The sequence below is a fragment of the Danio rerio genome, chromosome 18 (assembly GCF_052040795.2).
Source record: "Danio rerio strain M-AB ecotype USA chromosome 18, GRCz13ab, whole genome shotgun sequence".
In the NCBI taxonomy this organism is placed as follows: Eukaryota; Metazoa; Chordata; class Actinopteri; order Cypriniformes; family Danionidae; genus Danio; species Danio rerio.
Window position 1 is genome coordinate 49,205,340 of NC_141038.1, and position 24,827 is coordinate 49,230,166.

The window sequence follows — 24,827 nt, forward strand, 5'->3', positions numbered from 1 at the left end:
TCTGAACCACTGGTCCGATTGGGCCAGTAGAAAAAATCCTTAGCATTGAATCCTGCAAGTTTATTCTCATTCATTTTCTTGTCAGCTTAATCCCTTTATTTATCGGGGGTCACCACAGCGGAATGAACCACCAACTTATCCAGCAAGTTTTTACACAGCGGATGCCCTTCCAGCTGCAACCCACACACACTCATACAATACGGACAATTTAGTCTACCCAATTCACCTGTACTGCATGTCTTAGGAATGTGTGGGAAACCGGAGCACCCAGAGGAAACCCATGGGAACGCAGGGAGAACATGCAAACTCCACACAGAAACGCCAACTCAGCCGAGACTCGAACCAGCGACCTTCTTTCTGTGAGGTGACAGCTCTACCTACTGCGCCACTGCTTCGCCCAGCTGCGAATATTTCAACAAAAAATATTTCAAACACATTTTCATGCATATATATTCAATGTAGTCCGAGTCATTTGAATTTGCGTATCTAGCGATACCGAAACCTGATCCGATACTTCTATAATACATAATAAAAAGAATAGAGCAAAGAAACAGATCCAGGATGTTCCTTTTTTATTTAATTCACCTTATTTTAACATTCAACAACTCTGTTAACAAACAGAGCACTTCTGTGAGGCAGCTTGAGCAAATAACATACATTTTATTTTACTTTTGGAATTTAGTGCTACAAAAAATAAAAATACTAATCAGATAAAAAACAAATAGCACCTCAACTTAAAATACCCGGCAGGCAATCTCCCAAGTTTACATATCTCACAGTTTGCTATGGAAATGTTGTCATCATTAACTTCATAACACCTCGAGACCGCAGACATACTCGCATTTTCCGCTTTAAGCTGCTTCCATGTTCAACTTTGCCTGCATTTGACCAATAGCGTCTCTGCAACAAAGTGATGTCATGCCGCACTCGTTGCTGTTTCTGTCTGAAGGCAAGAATGAGGTCTAACTCTTTGCCACCGCATAACTATGGATATGTTATAAAATAAGGGAAATATATGTGTATATACATATATATTCGAACTCTGATCGTGAAGTGACCCCTATTTAAATGGCAATTTATATATCAGTATATACACCAGTGCAACATAAGACAATGTTTTGTGGTCCGGGGTTACAAATAGGTAATAAACCGTAAGCACAGGCACGGTTTTGTTGTGTAAAAGGTAGTAGGTATGTTCAGATTTGGGCTCAGTGTGAATAAGAGGCTTTATGAGCTTTGCTGTTCAAAGTCTGAGATGGTTTTTTGATTATTTAAAGGCTGGTTTTAGTTCAGTGACGGTTCAGGTGTGAACTCATCAATCAGACCGATGGAGAAAACAACACAGCGTGATTATGTTTCATGTTAAAATGATGAATTACAGCTACAATAATAGTGTAATTATGCAGTATGTGGTGTTCACTGCTTGCTCAGTGCTTACTCATGTAATTACGCTGACATGAACGCTGTAATGTAAAGTGTGACTGAAGAAGCATCTGTCACTTTAATCAAAGCTCCCACATGGATTTTCTGGAAATATCAGGGGATTTTAATTGTGATTTACCCATATTAATGTTTTTATTGATAATATACATGTTTTGAGTTATGTTTGTAATGTTTTATAATCTACACTATTTATGAACGCAATATTTATTTGTATATTTTTGTTAGGTTATATCCACAATGGGACATTAACCAGCACTGGATGTCATACAGACAGTAAATTGACATTGATCTTTGAATCTTAATTGTGTATGAAAATCGAGGGGCACGGTGGCTTAGTGGTTAGCTCTGTCGCCTCACAGCAAGAAGGTTGCTGGTTCGAGTCCCTTCTGGGTCAGTTAGCCTTTCTGTGTGTTCCTGCATGTTCTCCCCGTGTTGGTGTGGGTTTCCCTCACAGTCCAATGTGCTATAGGTGAATTGGATAAACTAAATTGGCTGTGGTGTATGTGTGTGAATGAGTGTGTATGGGTGTTTCCCAGTACTGGGTTGCAGATAGAAGGGCCTCCGCTGTGTAAAGCATATGCTGGATGAGTTGGTGGTTCATTCCGCTGTGGAATAAAGGGACTAAGCCGAAGGAAAATGAATGATTGAATGAACATCGGGTTGACGTCACAAACCCAATGTCAGTTTGAGTGTAATTACACAACCTAAATCCCACCAAAGACAAACAACTACTGATGTTGAGTTTGACGCTGTATGAATGTCATGTCATGACTTTAAAATAATGTTGGATTTTAGTTAGTTATATATTAGGGATGCTCATTTTGGTTAATTTTGCTAACTGACCACCGCCGTTAATCGAATATTAGCGGTTAACTGGTCAGATTATTATTAAATTATTATTACATTTAAAAAGAAATTGACGTGTCTATTTTGTGTCTGACACATTTAATGTTGCATTTTAAAATACTGATTTATTTTAACATGCGAACAAATTAATAACAGAACATAACAACAGCATCTTCACGCACCTGCAGTGTTTCCAACAGCATAGAAAAACAGAATAAAATAAATAAATAAATAGGTCTGCCCTTAATAATTTTTTCACTTAAATGATTAATTTAGATTACAAAATGAAAACACTGACTGATCCTTTTTAAGAACGGGCATAGGCTGTTTTTTTCCAATCATATGTTTTTGTCTTCCATCAAATAAAAATAGCAGACTACCTCAAACCGCTCGCTCCACGGAAAATATGCATTTATTTAATGCCCCGCTGTTATTATTATTTCACTCTGTCAACATTTTTATAGAAATCTTTATTTTAAAGATTATGTCTTGAAATGTGGTTTCCTCTCTCACTCGCGGTTCAAGTGCGCGCGCTGCGGTGATGAAAAGGCAATGACAATGCGCGCATATGTTGACTTTTTGTTTACAGTTTTGTTGTTTAAATATGACATTGCATTAATTTGCGTGCATGCTTTATAAGCTGTAAAATGAAAGCTAAAGCCTATTTGTTGTGTTTATGACACAGATCCAGGAGGCGATCAGCATCAGCGCTGGTTTGGCATCACTCGTCTGTGTCAAACAGCAATATTCTTCTTTCATTTTGCTTCTTTGGCAAATGTCTATAGGCACATGTGGTTACACGTTACCATCTCGCGTGTCATGTGTTGCAGTTGCACATTAAGGGGCCGATCACAGCAAATACACTTTTCCATTCCAAAAACGTGAGGCGCACCTCACCGACTTTAATGCTGACAAGGGAAAAAGAAGTTCGGTGCTCTTTTTTATGTCACTAGAAAATGACGGAATCAGCTGGGTATTGATTGTGCAAGAGTGTTGCTGTCTATGTTGTTACAGTTGTAATATTTAATAATATTGTGATATTCAACATTTGTAAAGTCATACAGCTCTGGATTACTTGAATCAGCGAGCACTAGTCTCTGCCTTTACAAGTTCTCTGTAGTTGTCTTGACAACACAAACACTGCTGCTCTGGGATGAGCCGCACGCAAAACACTTGCGGTCGTTAGTAAACCATTCAAAAGATGCCCCTCTTAACGCAAAAAAATGCATTCGATCGGCCCCTCATGCAGCCAAACTCTATAAATATATAACATAATATTTTCGTTCAAGTATAATAATAATCGTTAATATAATATAATAGGGATGTAACGGTATCAGAATTTCACGGTACGGTAATACCTCGGTATGAATGTCACGGTACGGTATTTATTGAATCATTTACAGGAAAAAACAAAACTTATGAAAATACTCCAAAAAAGTGCCAAAAGTGTCAATGACATACAAAAAAATATTAAACCATGTAAAAAAATAAAGTTTCAATTTAGTATTGTTGAAAACTCATCACATTCAACATTTAATCACTCACTCACTTAGATAGAGATGGGTTTAAAGGAAAATTATCATATAAATATAATCTGGTAAAAGCTGGTATCTCTGGGCATTTACAATGTCCCCTGCAACAGAAAAAAACCCTCTCATTTGGGACTGAGGTTTCTGGGACAAGAGAGATATGACTTGGCCCAGGTTGACAGCAGTGGGTAACGTTGTGCATTGTCTTTCCCCCACTTGAGAGGACAAACCATGAGTGAGATCGAGGTCTCATGTCTGCATCAATCTGAACAGTGTGCTGACAACACCGCTATTCAGTACGCGCGCGACAACACAGCTGATAAGAACTCGCGCGACAACACAGCTGATAAGAACTCGCGCGACAACACAGCTGATAAGAACTCGTGCGACAACACAGCTGATAAGAACTCGCGCGACAACAACGCTATTCAGTACGCGCGCGACAACACAGCTGATAAGAACTCGCGCGACAACACCGCTATTCAGTACGCGCGCGACAACACAGCTGATAAGAACTCGCGCAACAACATCGCTATTCAGTACGCGCGCGACAACACAGCTGATAAGAACTCGCGCGACAACACCGCTATTCAGTACGCGCGCGGTGACAACACCCGCTTTAGAGTTTTCCAGCTCTTTTTCATCCCCGCTTCTAGCAGCACACTCCATTTCCGCATTACTGGATCTGTAGCGACAACAGACCGCAAGGGATGATGGTCAAGCATGGGCTGATGGGAATTGTAGTTTTCGCTACCTCCCGTTCGCTTCATTCGCCTGAGCAAATTTTCTCAGAAGACCTATAGTTTTACCGAGTCATGCGACTACGGTAATATCGGAAAAAATTAATATTGCGGTATGACGGTATTTACAATACCGTTACATCCCTATAATATAATATATTATAATAATATAATCATTCAAGTTACAAACGCACCCTTTCGGTTAACGGTTAAATTGATTATTTTGAGCATCCCTATTATATATATTCATTTTTTATATTTATTGTAATAAATTCCTTTATTTTGGGAATATTTGAAAAGGAAAAATAATTCACTGGAGGGCGAATAATTTCGACTTCAACTGTGTATGGCGGAGTCATGTTGTTTGTCACCGCCCCCAGTATAATCCAGCAGTCTTCCCGGTGTTTATGGATGGTAAAGTGCTGTTGCGCACCTTCCAGCGCATGCGGCTGAGGTTTGGAATGCTGACTTGGAAACACTGGTCCACTCGGGAATCATGCTCACTGATCCTCCGAGCAGATTTCCACAGTCACTGTTAAGCCACAAAGAACAGTGTCATGTGGCGAAATCCATGCGATCTGCTTTTTGTTCGCTTTTCTTGGCATGCCACAAAGTTCTCCGTTAGTCGCTAAGCTACACAACACTCCTCGCGTGCGCGCGCACACACAGACCGGTCCACCACCTGCAAAACAGGACCCTGCAAAACAGTTTTCTGCTCGCTTTCTTGTTTGTATCATTGTACCGTCCAAGCCAGCTCATCAAGGTGAACAGCCAGCCATTGTTTCAGACCCTGTGGCATAATCACTTCCAGACTCTCCACTGCCATGCCATGATGCAAAACAGGCCCTCTTGACGCATGCTTATTATACGATGCGTGTGATTTCAAATCAAACCATTATCTGAATTCATCTCAGTGATTTGGAGCAACAGGCAAACTAACTGAAAGATTAGCAGCAGCATTGAGTTGTGGTGAAAGCTTGAACTGTACTGCATGCATGATTAGGCTTTACACAACTGATTGGCACTGCTTTTATTCATTTATTTATTTTATTTTTAATCTTCCTATAGGAATGGCAGGGTTTATTTTACCAGTTGCATTTTTTTCTCATAACTCACAGAAATATGAGGAGATCATTTCAAGGATTGATAAAAAGATTGTAGGGCAGGGAAGACCAAACACTGTGTGTCCTGCAGATTTTAGCTTCAGCTTGCTTCAACACACCTGCAAGGATGTTTCTAGAAAGGCTAGTAAGAGCTTGATTAGTTAACCCAGCTGTGTCTGATTGTTGTTCGGCGAGACCTAGCGCTGGAATACTTGTAGTGATGATATTGTTTTGCTTATTGCGTGTGTGTGTGTGTGTCTTGCATTCGCAGGAAGTAAAAAACAGAATAGGAGACATAAGGGAAAGTCCGTATTTTTTTTTTTTTTGTACAATATATTTATTACTTTTTTTTTTCAATTTGCATATCACAATAGATTACACAATTACAGAACAATAATCATGAAGGCACAGCAAACTTTTTACCCCTATTCTCCCTCCCAACAACCCATTCCCTTAAAAAATAAATAAAATTTTCATAAATAAATAAATAATAAACAAATAAATAAATATAATAAAAAAGGCGAAGATAAAAAAAAGAAAAAAAGAGGGATATGTTTAAATCAGGTAGAGAGTGTTTCCTGAGTCTGTTTATACCATGATACTTCCCATATTCCCATAAACAAAACACATTTTGTTTCTTTTTGACAATGTACGTGATCTTTTCCATTGACATATGCAATGCCATTTCTTTAATCCACTTTCCTATTCTAGGTTCATTTATATTTTTCCAATTGAGAGCAATAATGCATTCAGCTTGTAAAATACACACGTTTATGAATCTGACCTCTTTGTGAAGTTTATGTATAAACAAATTTCGAGAGGATCACGTGCTTATGATTGCTAGCAGCTGACCCGCATTATCCAATTCACCACGATCCAATCAGATGACTCCTAAATTACTATAAATACCCTGGGGTTTATTCCATTGCTATCTTCGTTTTGAAGAGTCCCCCCTTCCTCCCCTACGCCTCCTTCTTAGACGGGTGACACGGTGGCCCAGTGCCTAGCACTGTCGCCTCACAGCAAGAATGTCTCTGGTTCCTGGCTTTACCAAAACTAGCAGACATTTCTGTGCGGAGTTTTGCACTTCTCCCCGTGCTCACGTGGGTTTCCCCCGGGTTCCCCGGTTTCCCACCGCCTAAAAACATGCAATTAAGTCAATTGAACAAGCCAAATTGTCAACATAGACACGCTCCTAGTTAGTAATTAGTTTCAAGAGCATTCACTTGCTACAGCGAGGGAGTTCTCGAGATCTACCTGATCTCAAACTCCCCTCCCGCTTTGCAACGGGAGGGAGCCCTGGGCTCCAGGATCTCATGAGCTCAGGGCTCTCTCCCGGGACAGCATGCCAAACAAGCTTATATTAATCATCAGCTAAGTGTGAACTCTTGAAGCTTTGTAAGAGAGGGCTGACAGAAAAATATACCCAGGATAAAAATCTTAGGATCTAATGGTAACTTCTTTGATAAAATTTGGTCAATTATTTCAATAACATCTTGCCAAAAGGGTTTCACTTTCACACATTCCCAAATACAAGTCCGTATTTCTACTGAAATATTGTGTTTAAGGTCTTAAAACTTTTTTTTTCACAGGTCTTAATTTTTCATTGTTCATGTATACTGTAGCTACCCAATCTGGCCATTAACACCCATACAATCGCCAACAATCCATCTCAATAAAACGTTTAACTTTTATTTAAAAAATAGCATTTAACTTTCTGTACAGTAATTTGTTTAAAAGTTATAAACTGCAGAGGATACTGACCTGACCTAGATTTTTTATGATTAAATTATTATCATTGTATTTTTAAATGTATTCATTTATAATCATTTTTGATCGGGCAAGTGAAAATCTTTTTCTTTTTTAAAACTGACATATCCGGATTAAATCCTTAGCATTTAGCCCTGTATAAGGCCCCGTTTACACTAATGCGTTTTCGTTTTAAAACGCATAAGTTTTGCTACGGTTACGCCATCCGTCCACACTACTCTGGAGTTTTCGAGCGCCAAAAACGGAGCGTTTTGAAAACGCTGGAGAGGCCGTTTTCATTGTGAAACGCTGCTGCTCCGTCTTAGTGTGGATGAGGAAAAACGGAGACATCTGAAAACGGAGGCGGGACTGCTGAGATTCGCTGCCTGATTGGGGCTTTTGTGTCATTGCCTTCGTCACTGTATCCTTCCCTTATTCGTCAAGCCCCTATCACATGACTATAACACATGGCTTTAACGCTACCGGAAGACAGTACTGTAAACAACAACATGGGCACAGAAATGGGAGCGTTGTTTGCACTATTGTCTGTTTTAGGTGCCATTGTGCAGTTATTCATTTGTTACGTTTAGTAACAACTCGACCTCGTCGTCTGTCCACAAAAATACCTCTCTTGCTTTCTTTGCCATCGCGTTTAATGTTCAACCGGTGTTTGTTGACTAACAATACCCAAATGCAGAGTGAGACACATGCTTTCTGTTTATACTAGAACGCGCATGCCCAGAGTGCGCGAATGGTCACGTGATATACGTTTTTGGTAGCCTAGTGTGGACGGAGATATGTTCAGAGACGCTAGGTAAAACGCTAGTGTGGAAAGCGGATCGTTTTTGATCTAAAACGCCGTTTTAAAACTAAAACGCACTAGTGTAAACGGGGCCTAAGTCTAAAATTTCATTTATAAAAAATGTCTTAAAAGGTCTTAAAAATGTCTTAAAGGGCCACGAAACCCCCCTGTTTCAGCAGGGTGTTTTCACACCTCTAGTTTGGAAAAAGTCAGGAAAGTGGGTGTGTCCAGCTCCGAGTGTCTGGGGAGAGAAAGAGGGAAGGTTTTGCATAAAAATGGGAGTTTCTGTTTGGGCTTTCGCTGATTTTCATTGAGGCAAAACAAACACAGATGCAGGGGAGAAACACAGTGACTGTGTTTACATGGACATCAGTAATGGAATTATTTGCCAAATCAATAATTTGTAGACTTGAACTGCAGTTTGGCACTTATACTTTCATTCAGGAACATTTTATGCATGCCCCCGTGACAAAAGAGATATTGGATGCGAGGAACTGCAGGTACATTTGTGCCTTTTCTTCCGTTTTTCAGCCAGTTTCTTGAACTTTCTCCCTTTTATGAGCAAAAACATTTGGAAGTCTATAAAAGCTGTTCGGCATTTCTTATTTTGAATGGTTTAAACAATTGTAAACAACATAAAACAGAAACATTTTGATGTTCTGATACCAATTCCTACAGTATATAGAAGAAACACTTCCTGCCCTCCATCTCAATTTCAGGCATCATCAATGAGGTCAAGTGAAAACAACCTATAACTCTACCAGTATATTTTAACCTTTAGTGTACAATTTCCATGAGGGAAACGGCTCATAAATGATACAGAATGAAGAATTTTGAGGATGTAAATATGGCGAACGTTTACTGTAAGGGTCTCAGGGTAAGGGGAGACTGTATAAAATTGATATTCTGTATTTATGGGAAGTCCCCATACAGATAGCTGTCTGTGTCTATGTGTGTATATGGGTGTGTGTGTGTTTCTGTCAGCCTCTCTTGGGTCTCTAATAACAGCTGCTGGGTTCGTAAGGCCATTAGCATCATGATTATCATTATAGTACGAACAACAAACACACACACTGATTTTACAGACAGATGGACTTGCTTCAGAAAAGCCTTTCATTAGTGAAACAATAATGCGTGGAGATAGAGAATGCAACGAATGCAATGAAAACTATTCGTGGAAGTTCACTTTCTAGTTCATTTTTATGTATTGGAACAATGTGCGTAATTAAGGTTACATTTGAACTACGTTAGTTATAATGTAAAACACCCATAATGTAAAACACCCATCTAAGTAACTACTACTTTAGAGAAGAACCCCATCATTTCTTTGTGCAAATTATATTGTTTTACACAAACACACATTTAAAATATATACAATATTAGTTTTGGTAAAAACATGCACTCGCTTTCCGTATTAACTGAACTATTGGTAAATGGCACATATGCAGCCTGTGTTTCCTTTACAAATATTATTGAGAACATGATATATCCTATTCTAAAACATAAAATCACTTACAAAAGCTAACACATATTCTGATATCATATATGAATCATATTGGCTAAATTAATAAATAATGGGGCGATTTATTAAGAAATCAAATTTAATATTTAGTTTGTATTAGAAATGAATAAATTATACTTTAATAATATAAATAATATTAATGGTGATGATGATGATGATTATTATTAATAAGTAAGATTTATTTACTTTTTTTTTTTTGAAAAGTCTACTTTTACAATTTGACACTTGTAAACTAACAATTTGTAAGCAATGTTTTCAAAGTGCACTGCGAAGAGAGCATAAGTGTAAACATGAAGATCCCTAAACTGAACTATAAAAATAGTTTGAAAGCAAATTACATCTAAGAGAGATGATTTTATTGCTTTTTTTATTTTTAATAATTTCAACTTTGAATGTTTGAATGTTCTAAATGAATAGGGCATAGGGGGGATAAGTGGGAATAGAACACAGCCAGGAACTATGTTTTGAACTACAGCTCCAGAGGTGTAGTTGCGAGTGCTTTAGTTTGCGATGCAGTTGGCAAATGTTCGTTGAAGCGACGGATTTGGGAAACGGCAAATCAACAAACTATGTTTGTAACGACGCAACTTGCGACCTTAGTTGGCTTACGATGGTTTTGGGAAACGCACCCCAGATTGGCAAAACCTGATTTAAATTTTATTTTAATTTTAAATCATCACAGGTTTAATTTTCACATTTAAAATGCGCCGGGGATCATTAGTCTTGCCTTATAGTGGAGACAAAGTCTAGGTCAAGATGTTTTGTTTGGTAATAAGGGTGCACTGATGAAATAGGAAATGACCCGTGAATTGTAAGATGATGAAGTTGATTGTGTTGTCACTGTTGGATTTCTATTAGAGAGATCATTTCTCCTTTGTTCTCGTACTGCAGTGCATGATTCTGTACAGCACAGATGTTCCAGCTGCTCACGCTCTGAAAACCGCATCTTGTTTGTTTTGGAGATTTGTGCTGTACAGATTATGTGTGTGGGTTACACAGAGATAAAGTCCGCAGGATTAAAAAGCATAGTTTGTAAGTTAAACAGAGCATCTATCCTCCTTTGATATGGTAGAGTGTGAGTCCGTCTGGCAAATTGTTTATATCCTAGAAAATAGTTTCTAATTGTTTAGTGTTTTTAATATATACATTAAAATAACATGTTCTTGGTTACACGAAGGGTGGCATGGTAGCTCAGTGGTTAGCACAGTTGTCTCATAGCAGGAAGGTTGCTGATTTGCGTCCCGGCTGGGTCAGTTGGCATTTCTGTGTGTAGTTTGCATGTTCTCCCCATGTTGGCGTGGGTTTCCTCTGGGTGCTCCGGTTCCCCCCACAGTCTAAAGACATGCGCTATAGGTGAATTGGATTATCTAAATTGGCCGTAATGTATAAGTGTGTGTGTGAATAAGAGTTTGGGTGTTTCCCAGTAATGGGATCTGTTGCATAAAAACATGTGCTGCAATAGGCGGTTCATTCTGCTGTGGCGACCCCTGATAAATAAGGGACTAAGCTGAAGGAAAATGAATGAATGGTTACACAAATGTTCAAGGGATAGTTCACCCAAAAACTTTTATGAATGTCTTTCTTCTGTTGAACACAAAGGAAGATATTTTGGAGAATGTTTTAAAAATACATTCATTGTTCAAACTACTTATTTAAATTGAGCAACAACTTTTTTTGGGACGACTTAACTGTTTTATGTTCATTCCAATTAAATTTGTAAAATCAATTAAGTTAATTTATTCTATTTGTGTTGGGACAACATGAAGGAATTGTGTGAAACCCAGCAGTGTTTTTTACAGTGTACTAGAAACAGAAATAGTAAATGAGTCAATGACTGTTTTTTTCCAGTATTTTTATTTTTAGGTGAACTATCATGGCAACATTACTTTTAAATATTTTCTGAACGTTCTGAAGCAAGTGATAACATAAAAAGTAGACAAACATCCAACCAAAACATTTGAGGCTAAAAAAGTTTGATGAGGGATGCATATTAGCAGGTAAAAAAAGTTTTGAAGAGCACATTGTTACGAAGCGGACACTGACAACAGACGTGCGGATCCAAATGCAGTTTATTAAAGGCAAGGTTTTGCAGGCAATGGTCAAAACAGGAGCATAAAGGAAATACAATAAACCTGGTCAAGATACAGGCAAGAGGTCAGGCAGCAAAGAATCAAAACAGGAACAAGGCAAGAATCAAAAACACAGCAAAAAGTTACAGTGAAAAACGCTTTGTAATGTTCGTGAAGAGACAAGACTCAGCAATGTGCATGTGAAAGTGACGTACATTACCGGTCAAAAGTTTGAGGTTATTCTTAAATGTTTTAAAATAAGCTTATTCTGCTTACCAAGGCTGCATTTATTTAATTCAAAATACAGTACAACTTGTAGATAATTGTAAAATTTTAATGGACTTTAAAATAACTGTTTAAAAGTAGTTTATAATTTTATTTAATCATTTATTCCAGTGATTTTAAAGATGAATTTATTTTCAGCTTCATTACTCCAGTCTTCAGAGTCACATGCTTCTTCAGAAATCACTCTAATATTAATTATTATTATTATTGTTATTATTATTATTATTATTATTAATGGTAATAGTAATAAAAGCAATAATGACTGGAGTAATAATTTCATTTGAAACTACATACAATATGTAATAAATAAATATTTACTAAAAAAGTATTTAATAATTGTAATAATTTTAATAATTTTTGTACATTTTATAAATGCCATCTTGATAAACAGAATAATTGAATTTGAATTATTAAATAAAATGATTAATAATATAAAAAAAATCACCCCAAACTTTTGACCGGTAGTGTATGTATAGTCCATGTAATCAGATGTGCTACAGCTGTGTCTGTGTGTAAATGTCCAGATTATTGTCAGCTGTTGCAGGAGGCGCAAAGAGTCCTGGGAGTTGTAGTTCGTTGAAATAGTGGAAATAATCTCCTGTGGAGAAAACACAGCTGGCAATCACAACACACACATCACCATTTTTCTCAGAATGTATATTTTAACAGATGTTAATAACAACCAAATTTTGCCATACATACAATAAAAACAAAACTAATTAGTTTAATTAACTATTAAGTTTAATTAATTTAATATAAAAGGGCACCTATTTTGCAGAAATCACTTTTATAAGGTGGTTTAACGCAGTTGTGTGGCAATGATCTGTAAATATAACCAAAGTTTAATGGTGAAAATGTATTAATTAATTTTTTATAATCACACTTGATAACAACAGTCTGCAGAAACACTTTGATTGGCATTCTCCGTTTGCACGTGTCATCAGAGGGGGAAAACCGAGTCCACTAGTGACTATCTCATCCACATTAGCATTGGATGTTAGTCTTGTTTTTGAATCTGCCACTATGCTGACACACAGGCATCTGTAGCTCCGCCCTCTTTTAAAAAGAGCACAATCTCATATGAATTTAAAGTGACAGTCACCAAAACGGCACAGTTTGGATCAAAGCGTAAAAGTACCGGTATTTTTTTTTGCCTATTAGTGAGGTATTTTGAGCTGAATCTTCACACACACACACACATTGTTTTACATATTGTAGAAAGAGGCATAATAGCTCCCCTTTAAGTTATGTGTAATAAAATGAACTGATATATGGAAAAATGTATGAAGAATAAGAGGTTTAAAAAGGCATGGAAAGCATATTATAACAGTAGTATCACAGAGGCCTTCTGTATCCTCCTTTGATGCAGAAGTTGAGATTTCTAATAATAAAATGAGTGTGAGTGGTCAAACGTAAGCAGCGGAGGGCTTTTTCTCTCACTGCTTCTCTCTGATGGAAGTGATGTTTCTTTAAAGGAGACTGACCTACTTTCCCTGCTTTATTTTCCTGTCTTGTCCTCTCCCTTGTGCGCGTATGAGTACAGTTCTTCAAGTGTATTGGACAGTGTTAGCATATTCACAATCACATCGGTGTGTGTGTGTGATTTATTAGCAATGTGTGGATTTCATCGCATCACATTGTCTGCTGCTGCTGTCTGCATTTCTAAATGAATGACGGACGAGCACTTTGGGAGTGCTTATTTCCCTCTTTTGGCTCTCATCTTTTGTCCTTTTTCTCATTCCTTCTTCCTCTCTCCTCCTCCCCGTCTTCTGCTGGGGGATTGGAAGCTTGTTTTCTGGACTAAATCTAATCAGCTCGGGCTATGAAGAAGGAAGGCCTCTTCATTAGCGATGAGCTCTGCTTACAAATCAATGGGCCTGTCTACACACATGAGCCATCTGCACACACTGCCCCAATTCCACTGGGCTAGACTGATGAAGACTGTGTATGTGTGTGTGTGTGTGTGCATGTATTGGTGTACTTCTATTGCTGAAGTGGATGGGAAAGAGATGGAGAAAGCGTAAGACTCAGAAGTTGGCATGATGGCCTTATAATGCTTGTAATTCGGATGGAGATGCATTGCTGAAACTTTTAGAAAATCTCTTATAAGTTGTAATTTAAAAATCACAGAGAGTGTAATTAGCTTAAATAATTAGTTTACAGCGTTGCGGTGGTGCAGTGGGTAGAGCTGTCACCTCACAGCAAGAAGGATGCTGGTTCGAACCTCGGCTGGGTCAGTTGGCATTTCTGTGTGGAGTTTGCATGTTCTCCCCATGTTCGCGTGAGTTTCCTCTGGGTGCTCCCGTTTCTAAGTCCAATGACATGCGGTATAGGTACATTGAGTAAGCTAATAGTGCAACCCGGGCTTATTGTGGAAACGTAGCCCCGCGGACGTTTCTGCGGACCGCGATTTACGTCCCGGGAGGTACGTATAATAAAGGTATAAGGTATAATAAATAATTATTTAATATTTTTTTATTAATTGGATAGTTTATGGCTAATTTTTTCATTCAAGTGATCATATATCCCATTGTTGCGTTGTGATGCCATAGAACCATTTTAGTGTCCTGAATAAATGTTCAATAAATAGTTCTTGGCTGCACGGTGGTGCAGGGGTTAGCATGTTTGCCTCACAGCAGGAAGGTCGCTGGTTTGAGCCTCGGCTGGGTCAGTTTTCATTACTGTGTGGAGTTTGCATGTTCTCCCCATGTTTGCGTGGGTTTCCCCGGGTGCTCTGGTTTCCCCACAAAAATGTGCTATAGGTGAATTGGGTAGGCTAAAATTGTCCATAGTGTATGTGTGAATGAGTGTGTGTGGATGTTTCCCAGTGATGGGTTGCAGCTGGAAGAGCATCCACTGTGTAAAACATATGCTGGAAAAGTTGGCGGTTCATTCTGCTGTGGCGACCCCTGATTAATGAAGGGATTAAGCTGAAAAAATGAATGAATGAATGAATGAACAGTTCTTAAAAGAACAATTTCCATTGTATATAGTGTGAGAAACGTTGTACATTCTCTAAAGACCCTCTTCCCCTATAAAGTCCCTTTTGTGTCATGCAGAGATGTAAAATGCAAGAACATTTATTTTAAAGAGTGCATATCTGAGCTGGATTCATGCTCTTATCCATGCTGAGGATTTGAGATGAAACTGCTTTAGGAGAAAATGGGACCTCATGCTGCCTAAGGAATGAGGAGAGAAAGCAGAAGAAGAACAGAATGAGAAAAGGAGGAGTGGAGCTGTTCTCTGAGCCTCTTATGTCACCATCCCTGCTGAGTTTTTATTGCACGGCCCAAGTAGGATTAGAGTCTGTGCTGTGGAACAATGTGAAATCCACTCACTAAAAGCAACAAAGTGCTCCGATTGTCAATCACTGCGCTCAGGCCAGGGTCTAGAAGCCATTGCTTACATACTGTGGGATATAATCTGTTACTCACGCAAGTACACACAGGCAAATAAAGGCTTCGCATGAAATAAAGGCTTCGCTGAATATCAAAGGCTAACATGATGACTGCCAATAAGAGCTCTTAGCTAGGTTATGACAAATAATTTCTTTTTTAAATATGTAAATATCATCTTTTCTTGGTTAATCAAATGTCTAAGGGATAGTTCACCATAAAATGAGAATGTCCTCACCATTTACTAAAGTTTTATGAATTTACCTTCTGTCGAATACAAAAAAAGCTATTCTGAAGATTGATGGGAAAAAAACGCAATTGACATCCATAGCAGGAACAAAAATACTTTGGAAGTCTATGGCTGTTTTTTTCTAGAATCCTTCAGTGTATCTTTCTTTGTGTTCAACAGAGTAAAGAAACTTAAACAGGTTTGGAATAAGTTGTGGATGTGTAAATGACAGAAATTTCGTTTTTGGGTGAACTGTCCCTTTAAGAGACCCTACCATTTCTATAATTTTGCAAACAGCATGGTAACCTTACTTTATTAATATTATTTGAATGTTCTGAAGCAAGTAAAAATGAGTAGTAGTAACAAAAAATGTTAGACAAACATCCAACTGAAACATTACAAGCAAAAAGCTTGCTGTACTCAGGTAAAAGTAAATAAGAATTGAACACATTTTTCTCATAATATATGAGGGATATATTTAGGGATATATTAATTTTTTTTCTAAAGGTGCTGTTGACTTCCAAAAAGTGCTGTTGAACAGCCAAAGTACAAAAAAAGCAAAGTAAATAATTTATAAATAAAGTTTAATGTAGGGATATCTGCATGTATTAAGTATTAAATTTATCTGCATGTATTATAAATTAAGTTTAATGTAGGAATCTGCGGACGTTTTCTGCGGTGAATTTTGGTTAAAATCTGCAGATTTCTGTGGAGTTATTTTGGTAGCATCATAACTAAAACCTTAATATGTGAAATAAAAAATAAATATTTTAAATAATATCTAAAACTTTTATTTAATGTTTAAAATGCAAATTCAATTGGATTAACTTTATTTGGCAAACACAGCAAGTCTCTCATATAATTTGTCTTCTAAAAGACAGAAAATATTACTTTACAAACTGTATTAGACACAAATCAGATGAACATTTTCATATTAGTCAATAATATTACCGTAATTAATTTAAAAACTGAATAAACACACACATTTATCCAGGTAAATAAACAGAATTGATGATAATAAAAATCTGTGGAAACCTGCGGAAATCTGCGCGCACATATTCCGTGTAGGCCTAGTTATATGTAATAAACTGAAATGACGCATGGAAAAAGAATTGAACACGTGAAGAAAGGAAGGTGTAAATAGGCATGGAAAGCCCAGACAGCTGCTGAAATCTGTAAATAAATATTAGCTTCTTCAGTCTCAAGCAGAGGATAAAGATGAAACCAGGGTGGACATTTTAGCAAGACAATGATCCAAAACAGCCAAGAAAACTCAAACTCTCAACTGCTTTCAGAAAAGAAAATAAAGCTGCCAGAATGGCCTAACCAATCACCTGAGCTGAATCCAATAGTTAATAAGAACTGAAGATCAGATTTCATAGACGAAACCCATCAAGATTTGAAGACAGTTGAAGTCTGGGAAAAAATCACATCTGACACCATTCTCCATACTAGAGTCTTGAAGCTGTAACTGCTAGAAAAATACTTAGTATTAAAAACAGTTCAGTAGTTTAGTACCTTCTCTTTGTGTCATTCCGTTGGTATTACACATAGCTAATGTTTTTGATTATATTTGTATATTGATTTGGTTTATTTGAATTGTTTGTATTTTTACAGAAATATGGGTCAATTTCATATCAATAGCTACTTTAGAAATATAAAATCACGAGTGTTCAATATTTTACCCACTGTATAAATCATTTTCAGGGTCTTGAAAAGTGCTTCTTTAAGACATGGTTCACCCAAAAATTTAAATCTTGCCGTCATTTACTCACTTTTGACTGGATGTCAATGGTTACAGGATTATATTGCTGAAAAAAATCAAACTAGTTTGGAACAAGTAAATAAATGTTGGCAGAATTGTCATTTTTGGGTGGACTATCCCTCTTTAACAGGGCCTTTGACCTTTGTTAGCTGTATTTTGACAGCTTTTTGAGCATCATGGAAATCGTCTATTTAAAGAGATTTGACAAAGAAGATAATAATGGATACATACAGCATTCAGAGGCAACCACTATCGTGTCTTCCAAATCCTCAGCATGATGGCCTTTTCTGTATACTCGGATTCAGACAGACAGACACAAGCATATTGTGACAGAGTCAGAAAGAGATGCTGAGAGGCTGTGACTCATCACATGAGCAGATGTGAATTCAGCAGATACAGTCACCGCTGAAGGGTTTCATTAGATCAGCTTCATCTGGCAGGAAGAGAAAGAGAGAGATGATGTATGACACAAATAAAGCCCCGAATGCTGCGGATGTAGAAAAAGATAAACATCAGATTGATTTTATACTATCGCTTTGAATTCAGTTGATGCGAATTGAGCTTGATCTTCTGAAGCAGTGGAGCGATCCAATCAGATGAAGCTCGCTGTTTTCAGATATTGCTTTTTGTGTGTGCGTCAGATGGTAAAAGCTTGACTCTACTCTGCGGTCTGGACAAGGTACATAAAAGGTCAGCAATCTGTATTAAGTCGATGGAATGTAGCAGTAGAAACCACAAGAATCTTTCACTTGTTTTGTTTTGTATACTTTACATTGCTGTTTGTTCAAACTACTTATATAAACAACCCAGGCTCATTCTGAATATGTACCCCTATATACATTTCTGGAGAGCGCCAAATACATCCCAGGATGTAGTTATTTGCAGTTTATTGTTTTTGCGAATCCACAAGAGGCCGCTGTGTACGCTTTTTGAGATCTCAAATTTTTCTCGCAAGTGCCATTCATGCCTGCTGGTTTCACGTAAATCCACCAGAGGCCGCTGTCGACTGACTGAATGACTGATTGTCTTACCCACCCCCATCCTTTCCTAAACCCAACCGATAGTGTTTTCAAAAGTACCGATTGACACGTCCACCAACATCCTAGCCGACAGCTTTCAAAAGCACTCCAGAAAAAGAAAATCCCTTGTGGCCTGATTTTTACCACGTTTTCAGATTTTACCACATTCTTTCTTTTTTTTTTATAATTATTTTTTAGGGGTTTTCACCTTTGTTTGCATAGACAGTGGAGATTTTACAGACATAAAGTGTGGGGAGCAGAGATAGGGGAAGGATCGGCAAAGGACCTCAAGCCAGGACTCAAACTCGGGTCGCCGTGAGCTCCTTGGTGCTATGTGTCGACGCACTCACCACTAGGTTTGCTATTGGAACAGCAGTGCATTTTATTGAAAAATTGCAGCTCACAGAATCATCTCGCGGGCCGCATTAAATTCGTTTACCGGTCTGATCTGGACCGCGGGCCGTACGTTTGACACCCCTGGGTTAAGGGTACAAATATAGAGTTGGGATTGGGCCAATTTTTTTATTTTCATGTCAAATTGTTTGTTGTGTCTATGCAAACATATTTCAAGTTTATTGCAAATATGCATATAAATGAATTTTGACACTCAATTATCTGCAGTGCTCCATTGGAGTGGGCGGAGCTAAATATCTCGTCATAATATGCGCACTCTAACTGTCTGATTGGCCAAATCTTCTGAACTAGGGTTGGGCTGATAGAGGATGCCATCGTCCATCGCCGATGGCCAATAAACAACACTATGCTGAGCCGGCATCGCCGATTCTCCGCCCTGCCCGCATCGCAAACCCGCGAAAAATACACACTCAGGCACCGTTTACACTAATACGTCTTAGTGTTAAAATGCCATTTTAGAACGAAAATGATCCACATCTACACCAGGTTTTACCTAGGATTTCTGAACAGCCATCCATCCGCTGAAAACGCACATCACGTGACCACACACACTTAGCCACACACTGTCATGTGCTCCTCTGAGCTCCAGAGAGCAGTGCACGTGGGACAGTTTACAGTATCAAGGTTGTACCGCTGGATCGCGTCTCATTATAGTTGATAAACATGATATTCAGACATCCCCAGTTTCTCGGAAGTTGTGGGAGTCTCTATGCATTTGCGGTACTCATCCTAGGGATGTCTTTTGTAAATGGAGCAGATCATTGTGGCTTTACTTATACAAGGCATGGGATGATAACGGCGGTTTGGAAAAGTCATGGTTTTAGGGTGCTTTCACGTTTGTGGTTTCGGTTCATTTGGCCTGGACAATGGCATTTTAGAACGAAAATGATCCACATCTACACCGGGTTTTACCTAGGATTTCTGAACAGCCATCCATCCGCTGAAAACGCACATCACGTGACCACACACACTTAGCCACACACTGTCATGCGCTCCTCTGAGCTACAGAGAGCAGTGCACGTGGGACAGTTTACAGTATCAAGGTTGTACCGCTGGATCGCGTCTCATTATAGTTGATAAGTGTGATATTCAGACATCCCCAGTTTCTGGGAAGTTGTGGGAGTCTCTATGCATTTGCGGGACTCATAATGGCCACAAACGAGTGTTAATCTCTCGCAAATCGCGCATCTCCCTCCCGGTCCTCAAATAAGTCACGCACCCTTCTCACCCCCGGATCCCTCCTAGCTCTTCAGACACGTTGCATGCACTCTTATCACCACCACCCCCCCCCCCCATCCCTACCCATCGCAATGTTTCACATTAGACATCGTACGATGCCAAATTGGTCGACATCGCCCAACCCTATTCTGAACAGCGTCATGGTTAATGTAGATTTTCTGCACAATTTCAGCTTTTAAATATGTATTTTTTAAATATAAGTTGAAATGATGTTAACAGATGGGTTCAGAAGAAGCATGTGCAATTGATTAACAACCTCATAGCTCACAGCAGATATATTTCTTTAAAGATCATTAGTGATTTTAAAAAAATCTGCATGTTCTCTATGCATCATTACTCTCTGATTTTCGTTTTTGCTGCTTTGACACCCTCTTTGGAGTACAGTATGAGTTGTATGTGTGTGTGTGTGAGTGTTTGTGAATAAAGACAGCCGCCTGGTTTTGATTTATTCTGCATGAATACAATCATGATCACTCAATAGATTTTTTATTGTTAATAGATCCCTCGTGCTCTGTTTCCGCAAACCTCACGTGCTTTACCAGCCAGCTGTCTTTCACCCTCTTCGTTTTTGACAAAGGTTTCCATGGCGACAGGAGTCAGTGGGGTCAGCACCTTTTTAAGGAGCAGCTGGGAAGGGGGAGGGGCTATAGGAGGTGTATGCCTTGAATTTGATGGGAGTCTAAATTAACCTGTGTGTGGGTGTCTGAGGGATGTCTTTTGTAAATGGAGCAGATCATTGTGGCTTTATTTATACAAGGCATGGGATGATAACGGCGGTTTGGAAAAGTCATGGTTTTAGGGTGCTTTCACGTTTGTGGTTTCGGTTCATTTGGCCTGGACCAAGGGCAACAAATGATATATGTAGCATTCTTCTGCCATTTTGGAGCCCTTTTCACACCACACTAGCTATGTTTCCATCCAATAAAGATGCACGAATAAAGCTGTGTTTTCATCCAACGAGTCAAAGAGAACAAAATCGTCTCTTCCTGATTATCTGGCGCCAAATATCAACAGTAAAACCAGAGTTTGCTGCCATAGGAGAAGGTGCGTTAATCTTTTCTTCATCTAACAAATGACTTGCGCCTCAGAAGGCAATCCTGACACGCAGTGAGTGAACGCGCGGTGGCGTTTGAAGGTGTCAGACGCAGAGCACAGACGCTCTTGATTTTGGAGGTTATTGGATAACAGGAATTCTTTTTTTGATTATTTTTGTCTCTTTTTCTTTTAATCAAACAATTATTTGTATTGGTCATGTAAGGGTCATATATTAACTGAACTTATAATGTTGTGTGTGAGTGCTGTGCATACTAATTAGCATTTTTGCAGAAGTAGATAGATGTGGGTCTAAAATAAAATTCAGCTCTGGAGAAACTTCCTGTCTGAATAGAGGTGTTAAAACTGAACACAGAAAGATGTATACTTTGTTGTTGGGCAGAGAATTGGTAGAAAAAGAGGAAGTATGTCGAAGGTGTGGCCAATGGAGGACTGAACAATGACTGACAAGTGACGTTACACCAAAACTCCACCTGTTAAGATCAGTTGTGTATATATGCTGAAGTCAGGAAATGTATGTTAGTTGCGAACCTCTTGAATGTAATTCTTGTATTGCATTGGGGTAACGTAACCCAGAGCTCTGTCATTGAATTATTCATTTGTATCCAATAAATTGTTACGATTTTGGACATTGAAGAAAAACCTCTCCTGACCTTTTCTCTTGAACACGCATGGAATTGGCTAGATATTCCAACAAGGTCATTAATAATATAATAACACTAATAGTTAAACGGTAAGGCATTTTAGAATGATCAAAACAACATTTCAGTCGGCGCCAGAGGTGTAGTGGTTAGTGCGTCAACACATGCACTCCGGTGCTCGCGGCGACCCGGGTTCAATTCTGCCTCGCAGTCCTATGCCGATCCTTCCCCTCTCTCTGCTCCCCATCCTTTCCTGTCAATTCTCTCTACTGTCCTATCAAAAATAAAGGTGAAACCCCCCCCCCCCCCCCAAAAAAAATAAATAAAAAACAACATTTTAGATGATTTACAGTGTGCTCAGCCTGCTGGTTTGTCCATTTACACACATTTTCATCATCACATGATCTCTTATAGCAAAATCACATGACCTTTTGAATGCACATACTGGAGTTTGTGCGGTAAAAGTGTTTCCATTGTAGTTTATGCGCATCGAATAAATAAATAATTCTTATCGAATAAAAAGTTTATCCTACTCAGTTATGCGCATATATTTTTTATGCAAATTTTCAAAATTTATGCGCATCATGTCATTTCCATCAGCCGTTTTTTTATGCGCATATGTAAAATAGGTGTATTAAAACATAGCTATTGATTGCTTTGGTTCAAAACAGGAATAAAAATGCAGACATGTGACAAAATCCACATCACCCATTGGCCAGATATTTTTGAATGTGTTTCCTAAACTGCTTTTGGATTGGTCAGAATAAACGTGTGGGAAAATGCCAATGAAACTCTCGCAAGTAAACAAACCGGCAAACACAAAATGTCGCTGTTTACTATGGAGGGACGACTGCGCTGGCTGATTGTATCTCTGGTCATAGTATACTATATAGTTTGTATACATCACTTTAGACAAACTATACATTTTGAGGATGAAGTGAGGCTGCGGCTGAAAAACAAAGTTTTAATGCATTGCAAACGGTAAAGGCGCATCGCAAGTCAATTCAGGAAAAGGTGTGAATTAATTTAGCTTTAAACTAAATTCTGGAAGCATTGCCAGTGATCCATCAGGTAGTGTTTTCCCCTCTCTCTCTGTTTAAAACAGTTGGTAAAGCGCTTTCAACAAATATTTTTCTCCACATCCCATGAGACGGGACAGCGCATCAGACTATGGCAGTTGGATTAGTCCAAAAAGGCGCAGTACTTTTTGCAGTTGGGTCTGTTTCAGTTCAGATCATGTTCTCACTACAAACAAACCGCTCCAGAGTTTGTTTGAAAGCACACTGAAGCCACCTCTTTAAGGAGGTCCTGGTATGCTTTTTTGGTCCACTTCTGGTGCGCACTTGAGTTCCATTGCTACATACACACCTGCCTAAACGAACCGCACCAAGAGGAAAAACGAACTCTAGTGCAATTTAACTGAACTAAATAAGGCAGGTGTGAAAACATCCTGTGGTATATGTAGTTTCTTTTCTTTTTTACAACAATGTTATGTCGTTTTTAGGGCAACAGTATTTCCAACAGAGAAGGATCCTCCAAATCAAAAGCTACTGGTCAGCCCAGAATTTAGGAATCATTCATTCATTCATTTTCCTTCAGCTTAGTCCCTTTATTCATCAGGGGTGGCCACAGCGGAATGAACCACCAACTTATACAGCATCTGTTTTACACAGTGGATGCCCTTCCAGCTGCAACCCAATACTGGGAAACACCCATACACTCTCACATGCATACTCATACACTCCAGCCAATTTAGTTTATTTAGTTCACCATGTCTTTGGAGCACCCGGAGGAAACCCATAGCAACACTAGGAGAACATGCAAACTCCACACAGGAATGCCAACTGGCCCAGCCGGGACTCAATTTAGCGACCTTCTTGCTGTGAGGCGAACGTGCTAACTACTGAAATACTGTGTCGTCTTAAAATTTAAGAAGGGTTAAAAAATTTTGTAAGTTGTTATCATGAATTCTTTTGTCCATAACGATCATCTGGGGAATTATCTGATATCATGAGGGCCTTAATTCGCATTTGCTTCAGTCCGGTATTTTCATGTGTTCCTGCTTTATAGACAAGCAAGATCATCAAATCGGTTTGATTTAATAAGCCAAATAAGATTAAAGAGGATTTTGTGGTCTGTGACAAGACCACATTTCTTTCTTCTATATTAAGGTTGAACATCATATTTATTCTTTACTCTGGTGAAAAATTGAGCAGACTTGTCATTTCATTATGTCTCTACAGGGTGGTGAAAGAAGAGATTTCTGATGACAACGCCAAACTACCGTGTTTCAATGGACGGGTCGTGTCATGGGTGAGTTAGCATGTAAACAAACATACAGTTAAATTCAGAATTAATAGCCCTGCTGAATTATTAGCCCCCTGTATATTTTTTCCCAATTTCTGTTTAACCAGTTAAACTCTGCGGACCCGGTACCAGGTCCGTGACGTCATCGACTTTTGCTTTTAAATTTTAAATGGCTAGCATTGCCTCCCCTTAAGTGGTTTCGTTTGAAAGTGTAGAAACTATATTTTATGCACATATACATCACTTTGGTTTTTATTCTACTGTACAAAAGTTATTTACATTTAAATACACAGTATTTTGGATACCCGAGCTGGGTATTGAACAATGGTTCATTTTCATATTTTTCATATGACACATGTACAAGTTATAGCTCTAATGAAAGCTGTTGCTGGTGCTCATACGGCTCTAGCATTCTTTTTACTTAATTTATATTCACATATCAAACAGTTGTCAAATGAATCGCGGTGTTTCCATGGCGCAGAAGTGAAAACAATACATTTATGATCAATAAGCAGCCCCAGATAGCACAGAGAGCTGTCTACTCTTACCTTATGCTGTGCCCTTCAGGGCCATTCTCCTCTGTTTTTGAGGTGATGTGCATAAGTAATCCTTTTATATGTCTGATGTGGTCCAAACACAGTGAATTATGTTTGATCAAACTAAAGAATATTAAAATA

General features: G+C 38.5%; 1 protein-coding gene across 2 annotated transcripts in view; it reads left to right on the plus strand.

Annotated features, from left to right (window-relative positions):
* Positions 1 to 24,827, plus strand: part of dvl3b (dishevelled segment polarity protein 3b) — a 59,410-nt gene that overhangs the window by 1,628 nt on the left and 32,955 nt on the right. For both annotated transcript variants that reach the window (XM_087293549.1, XM_087293550.1), the window contains exon 2: positions 24,087 to 24,156. In XM_087293549.1, coding sequence (XP_087149675.1) covers positions 24,087 to 24,156 — 70 coding nt within the window. The remainder of the gene's footprint in view (positions 1 to 24,086; positions 24,157 to 24,827) is intronic.